This window comes from Saccopteryx leptura, chromosome 11 (assembly GCF_036850995.1).
Source record: "Saccopteryx leptura isolate mSacLep1 chromosome 11, mSacLep1_pri_phased_curated, whole genome shotgun sequence".
Lineage (NCBI taxonomy): Eukaryota > Metazoa > Chordata > Mammalia > Chiroptera > Emballonuridae > Saccopteryx > Saccopteryx leptura.
Window position 1 is genome coordinate 77,977,860 of NC_089513.1, and position 21,588 is coordinate 77,999,447.

Below are 21,588 nucleotides of genomic sequence, written 5' to 3' on the forward strand. Positions count from 1 at the left end.
CCACCTGTCTCTGTGCGTTTATTAAAAATTCAATTTTTATAATAGATACAGAACTAATCTATATCTGTTATGGAATGACACATTATGTCAGTTCTGGTAAATTAGATTTATAAGAGAACTTGTCTGTTTCATCTAATTTGTTTGGCATTGGCATTACCACAGATTATATATTTCCTTATACAATGTGTATGACCTCTAGTGATATCTCTACTCCCAATATTGGTAATTTATATACTTTCTTTCCTTGGTGAGTTTTAAACCTTTCTTTTTACTAATGTGGGTACTTTCTAATACAGGTAGATAGGTATCTATTATAGGTTTAGACCAGCCTTTTCTCTTATGCACTTCTTGGGTTACAAACAAGTTTTAATATATTTTCATTTTCATTCATTGGGTTGCAAACAAAATTTTAACATATTTTCATTTTCATTTGGTCAGAAATGTGACTTTGTATCTTCTTTGATTCATGTGTTGTTCAATCTCTAAATATTTAGTCATTTCCTAGATTTCTCACTGTTTTTAATTTGTATTAAAATTCTCTAAAATCAGGTACTATATAAACTTTCAGTCATTTAAAATTTTTTGAGAGCTACTCATGTCCTTATTTATGGCCTATATATACGTACACTTGAAAATTCATACTATGTGAATAAAAAAATGTTTCCGTGTGTTTACAAAATCAGTTTCACACCACTGATCATATTCAGTAAATTATTCCATATAATTTTTACTAACTGAACTGTCAGAAATGTGTGCGCACTGAGGTATAGGTACAGGCCAACCTCAGAGATAACGTGGGTCCAGCTCCAGGACCCCCCGTAGAGCGAGTCTCACAATGAGCCAGGAGTGCACCCAGATGACTCATCAGGTTTAGATGGTGGAGGGCCTTCCCCTCGTGTGTTACAGGTGAGCACCTGCGAAGCCCAGGACAGAGGCGCGTCTGCGCACACAGGCGGTGGCTGCCTGGGGAAGCCGCCTGGTCCAGCTCTCACCGCCCTCTGGTCCCCAACACACTCCACTCCTCCCACAGCAACTCAGGACGGAGTTCAGAAAAAAGGAACCTCGGGTCCTCAGTAAAAATGTAAAACTGCAGGGTTCTACAGCAGACTAAATCCATCACCATCATCACCAGATTAAAATTTTGGTCTGTCAGTCATAAAACTAAGGTCTCAAAATCCGTCATGTTTATTTATAGACATAACAAACAATTTGTTTCAGAAATACATAATTTAATCTCCTAACTATGGAGATTTAAAAAATCACATCTTAAATTTCCAACTAGATAACAGTAAAAAATCAATTCAAAGAATTAAAATGTTATAACAAAGTAAAAAAGGTTGAAAGCAGAACAAAGACAACTATGGAGATGACATTTTGGGTTTAAAGTGTGGGCTTTATGAGTTGTGAACTAGAAAATTAAGTCATTTATAGTATACAACACAAAAGCTAAAAAATATATAAAAAAGGTGAGAGGGAACCTGTAACATGAAAGAAAAAAAAGACACTTTCTGATTTAAAAAAGCAATCAGACTATAGTGTATATATATCACAGATGTTGCATCACACATACAGTATACACACACACACATATACCTATAATAGTATAATTCCTCTAAAATGGGTCAACAGAAAGTATTTAAAAATAAAGGCTATTCCAATAAAAGACTAAATTCTAGTTTTTAACCTCCTGCTCTATGAATTTACAGCAAATAATGGCAGATTGTTAAAGAGAGGGAAGACTTACCTGTCACCACCATGCTGCTCATGTTCGAGTTTGGACTACTGAGGACACTACCTGAGAGTAGTTCGTCAGATCCTCTCTACAAAACAAAACCAACAGAAGACAGCTTTAAAGTTAAAAATATTCATCTGAAAGTCTTCACTTATCTATAACTTTTCAAACACTAACAAAGCGTCAGGTGTCACACTACTGGGAATAGTGAAAAATTTTAATCCCTAAAATAAAGACTTGACTCAAATACGGACCTCGCGCCCTCTCCCCACAGAGCCAACAGTCCAAAGACAACAAGTAGGAAAAAGACGAGGTTCCACAATCGAGAGCTTTGCAGAACTGCGTCAGGTCTTCATAAAACACCCAGCGCCACTACAGCCGGACTTCTACAAACGGTCTGAATCCTCAGAACCCACAGCACTTAATTCACCCAGACAACACAGGTCTTTAGAAAATCAGAACTTCATACTGGTGAGCTGGACTACTTATCTTCATCATCATCATTAAAACGATGAGGTATATACTTCAGTGGCTAGAACACTAAAAGCAAAAACTACGGAATGAAAATTTTCTTTCTGCCTATATATACAGACTGAACCATGCCTTTAAGTCCTTTAGAGCAGTGGTCCCCAACCGCCGGGCCGCAGAAAAAGAATAAATAACTTACACTATTTCCGTTTTATTATATTTAAGTCTGAATGATGTTTTATTTTTAAAAAATGACCAGATTCTCTCTGTTACATCCGTCTAAGACTCACTCTTGACGCTTGTCTCGGTCATGTGATACATTTATTTGTCCCACCCTAAAGGCTGGTCAGTGAAAATATTTTCTGATATTAAACAGGTCCGTGATTCAAAAAAGGTTGGGGACTACTGCTTTAGAGAAATGATAATAAATTCATATGTTCTCAGAAATGCATTTATTCAAACAAGCCAATGTTGTTTTTGCTATTCTAATATGTATTTACAAAAAAATATGTAAGTAGACTAGTACTAAAATAGCTAAATCAACTGTTTTGTCTATTCTAAGTAGGTATGTATTTACATACATGGGTATTAATTATTTTAAATCACTACAATACAAACTGATTTAAACCACCACAAGTACAAAGAAGCTGCATGCAACCATCAAAAAATTTTTAAATGTATGAGATATTTTATCAAAGCATTTCAGAATGTCCAAAACAATACAAATTAACCACAGACTTTATGCTATTTTGTGTTCAAACTCATAAATTGTATTATAACAAATATTAAGATGGTTAACAAATGGTCATGTCCCTAACTGTTTTACAAGGTTCTACCTCCTCAAATGCTTAGAGAAATAAATACAAGCACAAGAGAAATTAATTATTATAGCAAGCCCTACTAACACCATATATGCAACATGCTTAATTTCTCATCAGGTATGGAAGATTCAGCATGGCCGAATTTTACACAATGGACGTGATGAACACCTGGTGGTTCTCAACGTGTGGCCCCTAGACAAGCAACAGACCTGGACGCAAGCCATGGTCTCAGCTCTACTCCAGACAGACGAAATGAAAGCTGAGGTCAGACCAGAGCGTCAGCAAGCCTTCCTTCCAGTTGCTTCTGATGACACTCAACTTCAGGGATCTCTGACATACACTATGTATTAACAACAAAACTGTTCACTAGTGTTCTTTTCTTAGAGAAGAAAGTTTTAGGTTTACAATAAAATACAAAGGAACAGAGTTTCCATAAAACCTGAACACCCACATATACAAAGCCTTCCACATTATCAATACTCTCTATTAGAGAAGTGTATTTATCATGAAGATGAACTACTGCATGGCCAGACCATAATCACCCCAAGTCCATGATCCACCTAAGGGTTCCCTCTTAATGTGCACTGACTGGTTTTGGACAAACATACGATATGTCCATGATTATAACAGATCAAGTTTTCCACTCCCCTAAAAATCTCTGACCTCTGCTTATACACCCCCACCCGGCAGCCACGGCCTTTCTGTCCCCACAGTTCTGCCTTTTCCAGACGTCCTATATAGACACTGTAGCTGGAATCATACGCTACGTAGCCTTCTCGAATTGGCTTTTCATTTAGTAACATGCACTAAGGTTTCCCCACGCCCTTTCATAGCTTGATAGCTCATTTTGTTCTAATGCTGAAAAATATTCCATTGTCTGTATACACCCGTTTATCCATTCACTCACTAAAGGAAATCTTGATTCTCTACAAGTTTTTGGCAATTATGAATAAAGTCTCCATCAACATCCATGTGCAGACTTCTTGTGCATCTAAGGTTTCAGCTCCTTTGGGTCAATACCAAGGAGCGTGGCTGTCGGACAAGGTGAAGATCTGTGCGGTTCTGTGAGAACTGCGGAACTGTTAGTTCCCCAGGAAACGCCTGGGGGCGTCTGCTGGCCCCACCCTCGTTGGCACCTAGGGCTGACAGTGCTCCCAATCCTGGCTCTCCTGACGGGCTGTGCAGTGGCACCACCGCTTTAACTGGCACTTCCCTGCTGACATATGAGGAGGAACATCCTTACACATGACTATTTGTCATCAGTACATCTTCTTTGGTGAGGTGTCTGTTAAGGTCTTTGGTTCATTTTTAAAACAGGCTGCTTTCTTATTGTTGACTTTTAAGAGATCTTTGTATATTTTGGATATCTCCCAGTCCAGCTTGTCTTATTTTCGTTCTATTGTCTTTCACAGAGCAGAACTTTTGATTGTATTGAAATCCAACTTCTCAATTATTTTTCATGGACTGTGTCTTTGGTGTTGAAAATAAAAAAGCTTCACCACACCCAAGGTCATCTAGACTTTCTCCTGTTTGTTTGTTTTGTGCACGAGAAGGAGGGGGAAGGAGAGGGGAAGAAAGGGAGAGACAGACAGACAGGAAGGGAGATGAGAGGCATTAACTCTTAGTTGTGGCACCTTAGCTGTTCATTAATTGCTTTCTCACATGTGCCTTGACTGGGGGCTCCAACTGAGCCCATGACCCCTTGCTCAAGTCAGGGACCTTTGGGTTCTAGCCAGCGACCATGTGGTCACATCTATGATCCCACAATCAAGCTGGTGAGCCCGCACTCAAGCCAGTGACCTTGGGGTCTCGAACCTGGGCCCTCAGTGTCCCAAGTCAACACTCTATCCACTGTGCCACTACCTGGTGTGGAATTCTCCTATGTTGTCTTCTAAAAGTTTTCTAATTTTGCATTTTACATTTAGGTCTATGATATATTTTGAGTAAATCTTTGTGATAGGTGAATATGTCTAGACCAGTGGTCAGCAAACTCATTCATTAGTCAACAGAGCCAAATATCAACAGTACAACGATTGAAATTTCTTTTGAGAGCCAAATTTTTTAAACTTAAACTATATAGGCAGGTACATTCCTTATCGAGGCAGCTCCCACACGTGGAATGTTGTGAAAGAGCCTCACTCAAGGGGCCCGCAAGCCGGAGCTTGCCGATCACTGTTCTAGACTCATCTGTTAGCATGTGGAGGTCCAACTGTCCCAGGACCATTTGTTGAAGAGCCCGTCTTTGCTCCAGTGTACAAACTAAGCTGACTGTGTCTACCAGGGCTCTATCTGGGCTCTCTCTGCCCTGTCCCATTGGACCTCTTCAGCTATACTCTCTCCTGTCTCGATTACTACAGCTTCCTAGTCAGTGGGGCAACACCAGTCCTCCGACTTGGTTCTCCTTCAAGACTGTGTTGGCTCTTCTGGGTCTTTTGTCTCCACGTAAACTTTAGAACTGCTTTACTGACAGCCATAAATAGTTAGAATCCTGATTGGGAGTACACTGAATCTATGGATCAAGCTGGGAAGAACTGACATCTTGACAATACTGAGTCTTCCAATCCATGAACATGGAGCATCTACCCATTTATTTGATCTTTAGTTTCATTTATCAGTTTTGTAGCTTCCCCATGTATATCTTTTATATATTTTGTTAGATTTATCCCTACATATTTCAGGTGTAATGTAAATGGTATTTTGTTTTTTATTTCAAATTAAGTTTGTTCATTGTTGATATGCAGGACAATAACTTTGTATCCTCTACCTTGCAGTATCATTTATTAGCTCCAAGAGGTATTTCTGTCACTAATTTCGATTTTCTAGTCTCTCTCCAGTCATCTGTAAATGACAGTTGAACATCTTCCTTCTCAATATGCACACTCATTATCTCCCTTTCTTGCTTACTGCATCGGCAAGGACTTCCAGGAGGATGCTGAAAAGAAGTCATGAGAGTGAACATCCTTGTCATGTATCAATATTTAAGCTTAGTGACAAAGCATTGGATTTCTCAACATTAAGTATGAACTTAGCTATAGTTCTTTTAAAATATTTTTTATCAAGTTGAGGAAATCCCCCTCTATTATCATAAATGGGTGTTGGATGCTGTCAAACACTTTTTCTCCTTCTAATGATATAATCATGTGGGTTTTTTTTTCACTTTTAGTTTGTTGATGGGATGGATTAACCTAGTTTTCTTTGTTTTCATGACAAGTAGAGCATTAGGTATGTAGATTAAGAGGGCTCTGCAGTTCAGTTTCTCCCCACTGTGTAATTGGTAAGTTATTTAACTATTCTAAGCCTTAACTTCCTCACCTGTACCACAGGGCTGGCATCTGCATCCCAGTCCTTGGGATTCAAGGTGATAAAACAAGCCCCCCTTAGAGACATGTGGGTTCTGTTCCAGACCACCACAATAAAGGAAGGAGTATAGCAATGAGTCACACACATTTTTTTGTTTCCCCATGCAAAAAAAAGTTATAGTTATACTATATCGCAACCTATTAAGTATACAACAGCATTGTGTCTAAAAATACAATATACAGACCTTAATTTTAAGATATTGCTAAAAATGCTAACCATCATTGGAGCCTTCCTTCAGCACCTACTGCTGGCCCCTGAAGGCTGGGGTGACTGCGGCAATTTCTTAACATAGACAATGCAGTCTGTCACATCGATCCACTCTTCCTTTCACCTGGACACTTAAGAGGCACTCGCTGTAAGGTTAAGTGGCCTAACTTCAATAATATTCTGTGTCAGGGACACAGACAGGGAGCGAGATGGAGGAACAGCTGCTTGGTGGGACAGTCAGAACACACAACATTTATCAATGAAGTTCATCACCTTACATGGGTGTGGTTTGTGCTCCTCCAAAACCATTACAACAATAACATTAAAACTCCCTGTTCACAGATCACCATAACAAATATAATGAGAAAGTTTGTAAGAGACACCAAGCGAGCAGATGCTGCTGGGTAAAGGGTGCTGAACGACTTGCTCTGCACAGGGCTGCCACAAAACTTCAATTTGTAAAAGGCGCAATTATCTGTGAGGCACAGTAAAGCAAAATGCAATACAGTGAGGTCTGACTGTGCACAGGCTATGATTACCAGCAAAGTGCCTGGCTCACATCGATAGCATTCACTGTAATATCCCCAAGTGTCAACCAAGTATGGGGTCCATGCACAACTACTGAATAAAAAAGTGAATGAATGATGATTACTATTAACTGCCTTAGTTCTCAATAAACATTTTGACTCCTCTAGCTCTCAAAAGCATTATTTGCCCTCTTTTAAAACATGTATTATCAGCTCATTCTTCAGATGTTTGCTTACTTCTAAGTCAAAATCCTTCCACCCTAGTGAATTCACAAGTAATTCTAAAGATGGAAGGTGGGGAATTTCAGGTCTACTGCAACATGAAGAACGCCCATCATTCTGATGTGTGGTGGCACTGTCCTCATCCTTCCTGTAACACCATCTTTAGGGACAGCAAGGTTTGATCCATTTTGTTCATTTTGTACCTGTGGTCTTTCTTTCCTCCCTTAAATGATTTCACACCTGCTGCTCACAAAGTGTCACAGCCTTCATAACTGAGTCAGAATACCAAATTGTTTACAATCTAAGACACTTTCACAAAATTATTAAATATTTTATAAATGTATTATACTATTTTTTATAAAAAGCAACTATGTTTGCCTTTCTGTTGAGTAAAAAACTTACCACTAGTATGTCCAGAAGTGATTCTATAGTACTGATAACGTTAACATTCCCATGCTGATTGAACAATTTTATTCAAAATATCTCAACATTGTTGCCTAACTTGCAAAAGATATCAAGTCAGAGGACACAATGGAGTGGGACAGTGACTGAGGGCTATTCTGCAGCACTAGCTGCTGTAACAAATTACGTTAGTGGCATACACACTTGGAATGACAATCTCTACTATGTATGTATTTTTTTATTCATCTAAGATAAATGTCAATTGATCTTAGATTCAATTAAAAAAGTTAAATGCTAGATGGGTATCGATGTCTCTGATTAAGTCTGGTCACATAAACTCTTCCTCCTGTGTGATAACATCGACCACTTCACCAGAAACCAGCATCTCACAAAAACAACTAGGAAATGCTAATGTAGGAAGACACAATGTGTATGTCAATCAGAGAGACAGAAATGCGTTTTTTAAAGAAAGGATAAGTACAAAAGAACAATTTAAGTGACACTTGGCATTCACTCCGTGACAGAAACGTCTTCCTTTCCTTCTCCAGGTGCTAACTCTCCTGCTCACCCTGAGCTGCGCACTCACGGGGGAGGCACTGTGGCCAGGCAGGCCAGACTGACCACAGAGCTGCCCAGAGACTTCTGCTCAGAGGAGAGGACGCGGCGGAGAGACCCGTGGCTGCAAGCGTCAGGCTCTTGCAGACAGCTGGGTCCTCAGAGACAGGAAGGAGCGGACCCCGCGGTGCTGCCCAGATGACAGGAGGTGACAGGAGGTGACGGCAAACAGAGCGCCCCCTGCCCACTAACTGGCTGCGAAGGCACGCACTCATACCACCAGTGAAAACAGAGCACCAATAAAACCCAAAGTTCATTTTTTTGTAAACAAGATGACAAAACACAGCTGTATCTCCTCAGACTACAGCAGCAAGAGCAGAAGTTTAGAGGTCCTGCAGCAGCAGGACGCAGGACCCAGCCTGGCCAGCAGCCCCATGCGCAGTGGGCCCCGCGGTCCGGGCAGCGCTGTGCGCCCGTGAGCCACCAGCTCCGGGTTTGCTACGCCGCCAGGTTCTGCGCCGCATTCAAGTGGCTTAGTTAGCTCTTCCCCTTAAATACACATACATGCCTGCAAAGTGAAAATGGCACCGCAACTTTACCTCTGTAAGAGCAAAGAAAAGTAGTAAAACTAGATGTTCACCTACTATAATACACAAGCAAAACATACCTTTCTCATGGGTTACAGACAAGTGCAAAAAGAGAAAACTGAATTTCTCTATTTATGACCTAAATATGTAAGGACTTTTTAAATTGTAACACAAGAAAATTAACCATAAAAATACTGATAAATGTGGCAAAGAAACCTCTATGAAAAAAAACTTTATTGCCACAGATGAAAACTTAAAGGCTATGATTAGGCACTGACGTCCAACAGTTACCATGAAAGACATTCAGAGTAACGAGGGGAAACTACAATGGGTGATAAAGAATGGGAACACTGTACAAACAACTAGGATGGCGGAGAAAACCTATGGCCAGGGGAAAACTCCCCACAAAAAAAATTAATTAACTTCTTCATTAAACACAACATAAAAAAGTGATAGGGCAAGCTACAAACTAGAAGATATATCAGCAACCGTATTACATAAAAATACAAAGGAAGTTTAACTCAAACTTTATTAAGCAAAGATACAAATAGGTAATTTCATAGAATTTCAGAAAAGAAACACTATTGGCCAAAAATATATAAGTTGGAAGAGAAAAAAACGATGTAGCACCTCATTAATAATTAGAGAAACAGATGATACTAAAAACCAGGTTGGCAAAATTAAGAACTTTAGCACTGTGCTGGCGGAGATTGGTTTGAAATGATCACTAAAATTTCCTTTACTATTCTCATTAGAAAGGAGGAAAAAGTGTACAGCTAACCCCTGAACAATCAGGGGGCAGTCAAGGGCACTAACCCCCATGCAGCCAAAAATCCATGTATAACTTTTCACTCCCCGAACGTATGCGCTGTCCGCTGGTGTGCACAGGAGACTGGTTCCAAACTCTCCAAGAACAGCACTATCTGCAGATGGTCGACACAGATCAGCGCACACAGTCGGCTCTCTCTGCGTCAGCACTCAATCACGGTCAGAAACAGCACAGGGACCGACTGAAAAAACCCACATATAAATGGACTGGCACAGTCCAAACCCATTATTCAAGGGTCAACTGTATTACTCCATTCACACACTTTCATAGATCTTGAAAGTTTAATAATCAAGTTTTAAAAATAAAAAAAACTGATAAATTTGAAAAAGACACAAAGAAATGTAACAATATTCCATGCTCACAGATTGAAAGCATTAATATTGCTTAAACACCCGTACTACCCAAAGAAATCTACAGATTCAGTGAAATACCTATCAGAATTCCAATGGTATTTTTCACAGAAATAGAACAATCTTAAAACTTGTATCGAACCACAGAGGACTCCAAAGAGCCAAAGCAATCTTGAGAAAGAACAAAGCTAGAGGCACCATACATCCCGATTTCTGATTACATTACAAAGCTACAGTAATCAAAACAGTATGATACTGGAATAAAAACAGATACATAGGTCTATGGAAGAGAATAGAGTCCAGAAATAAACCCACGTATATGTGGTCAATTAATCTACCACAAAGGAGGCGAGAATATACAACGAAAAAAGTTTATTCAATAAATGGTGCTGGGAAAACTGGTCAGCCACATGCAAAAATAGGAAACTTGACCACTATTTTCCACCATACACAAAAATCAATTCAAAATAGATTAAAGACTTAAATTTAAGGCCCAAATCCATAAAACTAGAAAAAAAAACATGGATGGTAAGTTCCTTGGCACTTGACTTAGCAATGATTTTCTAGATTCAACACCAAAAGCAAACATAAATGAGGAGGACTACACATACTAAAAAGCTTCTGCACAGCAAAGGAAAGCACCAAGATGAAAAGACAACCTCAGGAATGAGATAAAAGATTTGCAAATTATACCTAATAAAAAGTTACTACCCAAAACATACAAAATACACAATTCAGAAAAAAATCCAATCAGAAAAGGACCGAGAACTGAGCCGAGATTTTTACAAAGACAACATGCAGAGACGGCCCACAGGCACACGGAGAGAGACGATCAACATCACCCATCCTCAGGGAAATGCCAATCAAAACCACACAAGGCATCACTTCACACTGGTCAGAATGGCTGTTTTCAAAAAGAGAAGAAACTGCAAGTGCTGATGAGGATATGGAGAAAACACCCTTATGCAGCCAGTGGAAATGTAAACTGGTACAGCAAATATGGAAAAGTGTGGTGGTTGCTCAAAGTTATTAACGTACAATTAATTATATAATCCCACAATAACATTTCTGGGTCTTTAGTCAAAGGAAATGAAGTCACTATCTCAAAAAGATATCGTTCGGCACGCCCATGCTCACTGCATTATTTTCAATAGCCAAGATACGAAAACAATCTAAATGTCCTCCAGCAGATAAGGAAAATGCAACACACACACAAACACAGAAATATTATCCAGCCATAAAAAGAAATCCTGCTGCTGTGAAAACATGGATGGGCCTCGAGGGCACTATGCTCAGCAGAGACAGTCAGGGAGACAAATACCGCGTGACCTCACATGTATGTGAGCACGAAAGAAAAAGAGAACTTAGAGCAACAGAGAACAGATCCGGGTGGCAGAGGCTGAGACAACAGACTGACACCAGTCAGAGAGCACGGGGTGGGGCTGGAGGACACAGGTAAAGGGATGAAGCAAAGAAAGACACACCCCAGCCTGACCTGTGGTGGCGCAGTGGATAAAGCATCAACCTGGAAACGCTGAGGTTGCCAGTTCAAAACCCTGGGCTTGCCTGGGTCAAGGCACATATGGGAGCTGATGCTTCCTGCTCCTCCTCCCCCTTCTCTCTCTCTCTCTCTAATGAATAAATAAAAAAATCTTAAAAAAAAAAAAGAAAGAAAAACACACCCTGAGGACAGAGACCCCAGTGTGGGGGATCGCAGGAGAGGAAGTGGGGGCGTGGGGTAGTGATGGAGGGAGAGTGACTTGGGGTGGCGAACACACATGCAACACACAGGCGATGGATTGTAGAGTTGTGCACCTGAAATCTAATTTTATTAACCAGTGTCACCCCAGCAAGTTAGAAGGGGGGGCAGGGTATGGAGGGAAGGGCAGGATGGGACAAATGGGGGAAGGTGATCAAAAGGTACAAACCTGCGGTTACAAGACACGAGATCTATTTAATTAACAAAATACTGTAAACACAAGAAAGATATTTAAAAAATAAAAGTTCTGCGGATGTAACGTATAGCACGGTAACTACAGCTAATAGTACTGCATTGTTTATATGAAAGTTGATAGTAAATCTTAAAAGCTCTGAAAAAAAATTTTTAGCTTGTATGGTGATGGATGTTGACTAAACTTGTTAATATACTGTATATATTTATAGCAAATCATGGTTGTATACCTGGAATTAACATGTTATACGTCAAGTACGTCTCAATAAAAAAAGAAAGAACTCTAGAAGTTAATATTTATTGCCAAAGGTATCTGGTCTTTCTTAACCTTGAATGCATTTGTGTGTGTGTGTGTGTGTGTGTGTGTGTGTGTGTCAGAGAGAGAGAGAGAGGGACAGACAGGACAGGGAGAAAGAGAGATGCAAAGCACCAATTCTTCATTGCAGCACTTTCACTGTTCACTGATTGCTTTATTATATGTTCCTTGACCGAGGGGCTACAGCAGAGCGAGTGACCCCTTGCTCAAGCCAGCAACCTTGGGCTTAAGCCAGTGACCATGGGGTCATGTTTATGATCCCACGTTCAAACCAGCAACCCTGCACTCAAGCCAGCAACCTCGAGATTTCAAACCTGGGTCCTCTATGTCCCAGTCCAACACTCTATCCACTGTGCCACTGCCTGGTCAGGCTCTTTAATGCATTTTTAAACAAGAAAGGAAATGAGTTTAGGATCTAAAGTGGACAAACAGTAATAATAAAATAAATCTAGTATGGGCAGAAAAGATAAAACCAAAAATTAGTGAATTATTGAAACAAAAAAAATAGTTGGTTCTTTAAAAAGACAACTAAAATAATGTCTCTGAAAAAAGAGAAAATGAAGAAAATACAAGCGATCAATATCAGTAATAAAAAAGGAGAACAGTCAAAACGCTACCTGAGTTCTGAGAAATCTGAAACTAAGCAAAACATAACTTTCCAGGAAAGCACTGAACAACTAAGTGAAGCCAACTTTGGAAGGAACGAAACTGTCTGTCAAAGCAGTGTTTCCCTTACAGCTGTGTAAGGGAAAAGGACAGAAAACACATGCCATGCTGATTAGCTCTGATAAAATTACTACAGCTAGTGCTCGACTTACGACCACAACTGGTTCCGACAGACCGCGTAAGCTGAGTAGGCTATATGTACACGCAGTGGTCCCCAACCTTTTTTGGGCCACGGACCGGTTTAATGTCAGGAGATATTTTCACAGATGGGCCTTTAGGGTGGGACGGATAAATGTATCACGTGGCAAGAGTGAGTCTTAGACGGATGTAATAGAGGGAATCTGGTAATTTTTTAAAAATAAAACATCATTCAGACTTAAATATAAATAAAACAGAAATAATGTAAGTTATTTATTTTTTCTCTACGGACCGGTACCAAATGGCCCACGGACCGGTACTGGTCCGCGGCCCGGGGGTTAGGGACCAATGATGTACAATACTATGAAATGATGTTATAAAAATCTTTAAGTCATATTTTATCATAATTTTCTTTCATTATTATTATATATCATAATTTCCTTTGTTCATTTTATGCCATTTGTATCATCTCTACACCATTTTGTTTCTTACTTTTACATTCGTCAGGTTTAAGTAAAACACTGCATTACCAGTGCAACTGGTTTAATATTTGCAAAGACAATTTCCTCTTGGTGGACATCTTGGGAGGGGTTTGATGAAAAATATCCAAGACACAAAACACAAATCGCTGCACCGAGTCTGGGATAACAGTTGAAATGGTGCACGTGGAGACGGTAGTGCTGCCGGAAGCTGGTCTGCAGGGCCGTATGCCCAGCTGGGCAATGCTTGAGCTGCCAGACGTGGAGCAGTTGTGGCTAGCGATTGTGGTTGTCAAGTCGAATAGTCTTAAGTTGCATAGGTCATAAGTTGGTCAATATTTGTAGTGACTTATTTTCCTTTTTGCCTAAATCATTTTGTTCTCTGCATTAAACATGTTTTTTTATAATTAGAGAAAATATCAAGGGGAAAGAGGAAATTTCTTCAAAGAAATGTTATAGTTTTATGCCACTGAACTCAAACACTGCCATATTATTTTACTGATAATGCAAATATTCCCCCAATTAACTTAGAATTTAAGTGCAACTATAAATCAAAACCCAGTCTTCAAAGAATTTAGCCATGTGACCTTAAATTCAGTATACAGTAAAGAGAATGCCAAGACAAGTTTAAAGAACAAGGTTGTGAAGTTTACAAGATTCTAAGACTTACTGTGATCTACAACTAAATGAGGATGCCATGCACTCCACAGGGACAGACAGACAATGAACACAGGACAGAGCGCAGATACGGGCCCTGCATGTACGGACACACCTGACAACGGACACCTGCAGACCCGTGGGAAACACAGACGACTCGGGACTGACGTCACACAGCCAGCCTTTACCCTCCACCACAGAAAACTTCAGTCCCGAGCAGACTGAGGCCCTACGTGTGAAAACCAAAATTTTAAAAATGTTCAAAATAAAATCCACAAGTCTATAAATTTTCAGTTAAAGAAATATTTCTTAAAACTAAAACATACATGTGATGTTAAAATTTTCAACTTCTAGTCATCAATGTAAAAAAGCCACAGACAGGCCCTGGACAGTGGCACAGTGGATCGAGTGATGTCCCAGAGCACCAGGTCACCCCTGAGGCCACTGGTTCGAGCCCCAGTCAGGGAACATATGAAAAGCACTAATAAATAAATAAACAAATGCCACAGACAGGAAGTAGTCATCTGTAGCATGTATAGCTAACAAAGTTTTAGTATCCACAATATGTAAAAACTCCTAGAAACCAGTACGAAAAAGATAAAAACTACCTTAAAAAGAAATTGGATATAGACCGTATGAAAAGGCATTCAGCAAAGAAACATGAATGTCCAATTAAGAAATTACATCATTGATACTCAGAGAATTTAAATTAAAACAAGATTCCAACAGACGTACATGTACATATTAACGAGCTCAACAATGCCAATTAGCAGAGAGGATGTATAGAAACAGGGATCCCCGTGCACTGTTAATGGAGTATAAAATAGCACAACCTTAGGAAAGCAACATGCCAATATCCAATCAACTTGAAAGTAGACACAAACCTCTAGTCCAGCAAATTCTACTTGTGGAGAAACTCTAAGTCTTAACATATATTGAAATATGCACAAGAATGCTTCTAGCCACAGTTTGTAACAGGAAAAGATAAACAACTTGTATTTGTCAGAAGGATGTTCATATAACTATGTTTTATGACGAGCAAAATCAATGAATTATAGCTAAACATAAACTTAGGTTAAGAAAGAACTGAAAAAGAGGAAATTATAGAAAACACACAGCCTCATAGTACACATATATTGTTTAAACACACAGAACTAAGCTATTTGGCCCTGGAAGGTTGGCACAGCCTGTGGAAGTCCTGGGTCCGATTCCCAGTCAGGGCACACAGGAGAAGCAATCATCTGTTTCTCCACTCTTCCCCCTCCCCCTCCTCCTTCTTCTTCCTTCCCTCCCTCCCTCCCTCTGCCTCTTCCCCTTCTGCAGCAGCCATGGCTCAAGTGGTTTGAGAAAGTCGGCCGCTGATGGCTCCATGGCATCGCCTCAGGAGCTAGAATAGCTTAGTTGCCTAACAGGGTCCCCAAATGGGCAAAGCATTGCCGGGTAGGAGGCTTGCCCAGTGGATCCCAATTGGGGCGCATGTGAGTCTATCCTCTGCCTCTCAATAATAAAACAACAAAAAACTATATATTGCTTAAGATAAGGAAATATATAAATACACGTAGTGAAAGTACAGAAAATTTCACTGAAAAAGCAAACACCAAATTAAGATAGTGCTCACTTGGGGTGGGAAGTGAGGAGGAAGTATATGCAGGGCCTTATGCACTGAAATGTTTCTGTCCCCCCGAATTCCTACGGGGAAGCCCTAAACCCTACAGAGGGGACTGCGGGAGGCGATCGGGGTTAGAAGAGATCCAGGGCCCTACCCGGAGTCCATTTCTACTTCTACAGGTTCAGAGGAAGCTCCCAGTTTCTCTGACACCATTACATTGAGCTCACTTGGTGTCCTATTCTTTCTTTATTTTTTTGGCTGACTTCTTTTGGATTATCCATCTTTAATTTTAATCATCCTGCCCCCAAATATTTTAGAAGTTAAACACTCTATGCCTATTTTTACTGTGCCCACCCTTATAACTTTAAACCGTAAATTTATCTGATCTCTTTGGACTGAGAACTCTTACCCTCCAGAATGGTTCTGTCCAAGACAAGGGAATGGGGCAACATACGTCATCTTACAAAACTTACTGCAGCCGTCAGTTAAAAAAGTTAGAAAGAAGAGGTGAAACAAACACTTATTTAACTCAAAATACTATTATTTCAATGTGTAATGAATATGAAAATGACCTTCTTACTGCCACGCTTCAGAAACCCACGCGCACTCTCCATGCAGACCGGGCACCTGTCGGCTCGGCGAGCACAGAGCAGTGGCTGGCCACCCGACAGACGGCCCGGCTCCAGACCACACTTGGACTCCAGTCAGTCTGCCACTGAGGTGGCGCTAAAATTTAGTATTTTTACGTCTATTCCTTTAAACTCCAAATCAACCACTGCTGTTACTTCCTCATATGTACAATGGTAAATAAACTGACCCTCAGGCTCACCAGCTTCCTGGTGAACACCATTTCTCCAACCTCAACCTCCTTTCTGGAGTCCCTGGCCTTCTTCCTCCAGTGGGTCTGTTACAGATGTCCTCACCTGCCCTTTCTGGAGAGGGCAGAAATGGGAGGGTTTCTGAAAATGTCATTATTTTGCTCTTCTCCTCAACAGTAACTGAGCTGACTCTGCGGTAAGGGTGGATGGTTTCTCTCCACACTTTGAAGAGACACCTGTACTATTTTCACCATCTGTTTGGAGGCCCATGTTGCTAGAGAAGCACTTTGCCTTTCCAGGTCTCGACTGTCTTGGGAACTGCCTTTTCCTCGGGCTGCAGGAGAGATCTTCTCTGTGTCTTTGGAGTTCTGCCTTTTTCCTGTGACGTGTCTAGGTTTCCCCGTGCCTCCGAAATCTAAGACGTCATATAACTCACCAGTACTGGACAATCATCAGTCTTGAGCTTTTTTTGTATTTTGCTTCTCTGCAATCTTTATCTCTTTCTGGAACTCCAATTAGATATTCGTTAGAATTTATCCTGCTTTCCTCCGTATCTTTTAACCTTTCTATTTTCTTCTCTTTATTGCTCTGTGCTAAATTCTAAGTGATTTTTATTTTTTTAATTCACTAATTCTCTCTTTACTGCTATCTGACCAACTATTTTTAACCTGTACTCCGGACTCCCTTAAAAATTTATTTATCAGCCTGACCTGTGGTGGCGCAGTGGATAAAGCGTCGACCTGGAAATGCTGAGGTTGCCGGTTCGAAACCCTGGGCTTGCCTGGTCAAGGCACATATGGGAGTTGATGCTTCCAGCTCCTCCCCCCTTCTCTCTCTGTCTCTCCTCTCTCTCTCTCTCTCTCTCTGTCTTTCCCTCTCCTCTCTAAAATGAATAAATAAAAAATAAATAAAAAATTTGAAAAAAAAAATTTATTTATCATATTTGGCTGGCATTGAAATGCTCCTTCCACATCAGATTTACAGTAAAAAACTGTAATAACCATCATCATTTAAGTGCTTGTGTGCCGTTCTGTGCCAAATCTTTTATGGAGTATTTTACCTAATCTTCAAAATTACCTTTGAAATAGGTCCTATTATGCCCATTTCAAAATCTGCAGAACTGAAACTTAGAGGTTATCTGGTCAGTATGACAGAGACCAAACCCTAATCTGTTCCTTACAAATCACCCAATTTTGAGACAAAATCTCCATTGAAAAACATTCTCCTCCACCATCAACAATGCTCATTTGTTAGATAGAACATTGCAGTTCCATCGTGTGAAGTTGAAGTAACTGTAAGAGGCACATCTTCGTAGACAGCCTTGAAGAACAATGCTCATTTGTTAGATAGAACATTGCAGTTCTATCATGTGAAGTTGAAGTAACTGTAGACAGCCCTGAAGAACATCGATGGACAGATGTTTGTTGAAGAGACTGTGCCGTGCACCAACAAGGTGAGGAAAAGCTGTTACAAAAAATATTCTTGACAACACCATCTCCCACATATGTACACACAAAAGTTAATAAATAAAATAATACAAAATCAAGGATGTCTTCTAATGGAAAAAGATATCATTACTTACAAAATACAAACAGAGAGAGCATCAGATACTCTCTAGAGTTGAGACCATGGGTAGTCAACCTTTTTATACCTACCGCCCACTTCTGTATCTGTTAGTAGTAAAATTTTCTAACCGCCCACTCTCTCCACAGTAATGGTGATTTATAAAGTAGGGAAGTAACTTTACTTTATAAAATTTATAAAGCAGTTACAGCAAGTTAAAGCATATAATAATAATTACTTACCAAGTACTTTATGTCATATTTTCGCTAAGTTTGGCAGAATAAATCTTTATAAAACAAGTTGCTATAGTTAAATCTATCTTTTTATTTATACTTTGGTTGCTCTCCGCTACCGCCCACTAGTGGGCAGTAGGGACAGGGCTGACTACCACTGCTCTAGATCCAACTACCAATTGACAGCTATCTAGAGATTATCACTTCACACCCACTAGAACGCCTGTAATCAAAACAGACTGACAATAACAGGCCCTGGAGAGGATGTGGATGAACAGAAAATCATACCGGCTGCCAGTGGCCATGTAAAGAGGTACAACCACTTTGGAAAATAGTTCGGTTTCTTAAAAGGTTAGATGTGGTGCTACCGTCTGTTCCAGCAGCTCCATAGACCTTTCCCCAGAGAAAGGAGAACAAACGCCCACGTACAGGCTCGGACGGCAACGTTCACAGCAGCTTCACTTGCAGGAACCACCAAGACTGGAATGAACAAACCCTGCCTCGTGCCCACACGACGGAATACTGCTAAGCGACAAAAAGGAGTAGACTATTGATACACAGCATGGGCGAATCCCAAAATAATTGGGCTGAGTGGAATAAGGCATACCAAAAAAAGGTACATACTGTGTGGTTCCATTTATTTAAAAGTCTAGTAAAAGAAAACATCTATAGGGAGAGTACGCACACCAGTGGTTGCTGGAGCAGAGAAAGCAGATTGGAGGGATTTCAAAAGGGCAAAGTGACACTTGGGGAGGTATGTCATTATCCTGGTTAAAGTATCAGTTTCACAGTCTGTACATATATCAAAACATGGATAGTGTATAGTTCACATCAAATATCCCAATAAAGCTATGTTTTTAAAGGCAAGATGTAGGCCAGCACACATGGCACGAATCCACATGTGTAAATAAACACGGATGTTTGTGTAATAACATATGAACTAATAATTTTGTGAAAAAGAAAAAACACTGGAAATATTTTAATATAATTACTTATACCTAAGAAATATGTCTGGAATCAGTGAAAATACTGTGCATTCTGAATTTCTTTTTAACCATTCACATTACTTTCATTTCTTAAAAAATTTATGGAAGTTTAATTACTTGTACAGGGGTGTGATGCCAAAGCAATAGTTCTTAACCAATGTCCTAGAAATTCATTTATGCAACGTGACTAGTTATTCAAACTTTTATGTTAATAATGGGCGGAAAAAAGCTGGCAATCATTTTTATACCACTTTCTAATATCCTCCCCTCAAACGACTACTACAGCACACTGGTGTAACCAGCGAAGCTCGTCCCAACATCCACCCAGCCTCACTTCTCTCGACATCCCAGCCGGGTCCTAAGGTGTTCTTCCTCCCCTCACCCACCACAGGGGGCCACTCGGGTCCTACCATTCATTCCTGCACAAAACGCACTTGCAGAGGACATGTCTGCGTGGTAACCAGTCTCCACATCTTGCGCTCCTGAGCTATTTTCCCATCTCAAATCTTCATCCATCTCAGCTTAGAAAACACCACTGCCAAATATGCCTTCCCCCAAAAAGCTCATCACTTCGCCCCCAATCTACATAATATGAACTGAACAGAAAACCTAAAAATTAAAGCCCGGATGAGTATCTAGTTCACTGTAAAGCAGAGGGCAGAAAACATCAAGTATCTGCAAACGTACTCTGAGGACTACCAGTTATGGATGAAACTTGAAAATTCCAAAAACTATTGTGAGCAGAGAGCATCACCAGACTGAGACCAGACTCACACTTAAAAGAGGAAAATGTCACAACATCCAGCAACTATCGAGTGTACCAAGTTCTCACCTAATGTATTTACTGGGTTCTGGAACTTTCAGCAAAATGTGTAAGGAAACCAATTTTGTCAGACTGATATAAACGAGTTAGGTTCCTAGGGCATTCCATCAGCCTTTTAAAAAAAACGACGTTATTTGAGGACCTGCTGATCTAGGCTTGGAAAATACAGCTACAAGGCAAGGACCAGCCATGACAGGGCAGACAAGCTCGAGAACAGAACACTGGATGTTCATCAGGACGCAGAACGTGCAGGGGGGAGGAAACCAAAGGCCCAAGCAGGAGAACGAAGGTTTAAAGAATGAGTCGTTTTCCTGGAAGAAACACTCCATCTCGAGGAAAAGAGCCCAAACACTCCCTACCGCCGTCCTCCCTTCCTTTAGTAGGAAGACGGGCCAGCTCTGAACTTCTGACCGAAATTGAAGCTAATTGCCTAAACAAGTTTCTTTATAGCGGTCAGGGTTAAATGACTTCGAATGTGGCTTATTATCGGCAAAACTATCTCCGTCTGCGTAAGACAGAACAAGAGTAAAAAAATAAATAAAAATCTCAGATTAATAAAATTAGATTCGGTCAAATCCCGTATCTGCCCATATAAAGCCACCATTTCGCTCAGAGAGTCGGGAGAGTCGGGAGAGCGCGTCCTGTCCCCCAGAAGCCCCGGTGGAAGCTCTCGAGAACTTCCTCCGCACCACCCACCCGACTTCCACGCGCCCTCTCCCAGACTGCTGGCGGGGGGCCCTGAGGCCACACACTCCGGGGTCCCCTTCAAGGAGGGGTCTCTTCCCGGCCGGGTTTCGCTGGTGGCAGCCCCGTGTGCGAAACCTGTGTGACCGTGTCCGGGCCCGACGCTCACAGTGACCCCGGCCAGTTTTCACTAGTCCCATCAAGCCATCCTTTCCTACCTTCACGCCAACTGGAACGTCTGTGACAATCCTGTGGAGAGAAAAGAGGAGGGTCAGCCCCTGGCTCTGGTCGCCCCGGTGCCCCCTGGCCCCGTGCAGGGCCGGCCGCGGCTCGGGAGCCCTCCCCTTCGATGCAGGTGGACACAGGCGACCCTCAGAGGGACCCCCACCCACAGGGCAGTCAGGGAGCCACTGCCCAAAGGGACAAAACAAAAAGCGCCCGCGGGGCCGGTGTTTGGAAACCACAGAGGGGCCGCCCACCCCCAGGCCCTGGGCACAAAGCGGGGGACTCGGGCACAGCGTCCCGCCGCCCGGCCCACGCTCACCTGCGGGCACGCAACTTCCTCGGGAGAAATCACCCAAGTTTTGTCCCCGCCAACTTTTTGT

At 41.1% G+C, this 21,588-nt stretch overlaps 1 protein-coding gene across 4 annotated transcripts in view; it reads right to left on the minus strand.

Moving 5' to 3' along the window:
* The window catches only part of PTBP2 (polypyrimidine tract binding protein 2), a 63,512-nt gene that overhangs the window by 41,070 nt on the left and 854 nt on the right, over positions 1 to 21,588 (minus strand). For all 4 annotated transcript variants that reach the window (XM_066353518.1, XM_066353517.1, XM_066353516.1 and 1 more), the window contains exons 2-3: positions 21,202 to 21,232; positions 1,745 to 1,820 (exon numbers count right to left, since the gene is read on the minus strand). In XM_066353518.1, the coding sequence (XP_066209615.1) occupies positions 1,745 to 1,820; positions 21,202 to 21,232 (107 nt within the window). The remainder of the gene's footprint in view (positions 1 to 1,744; positions 1,821 to 21,201; positions 21,233 to 21,588) is intronic.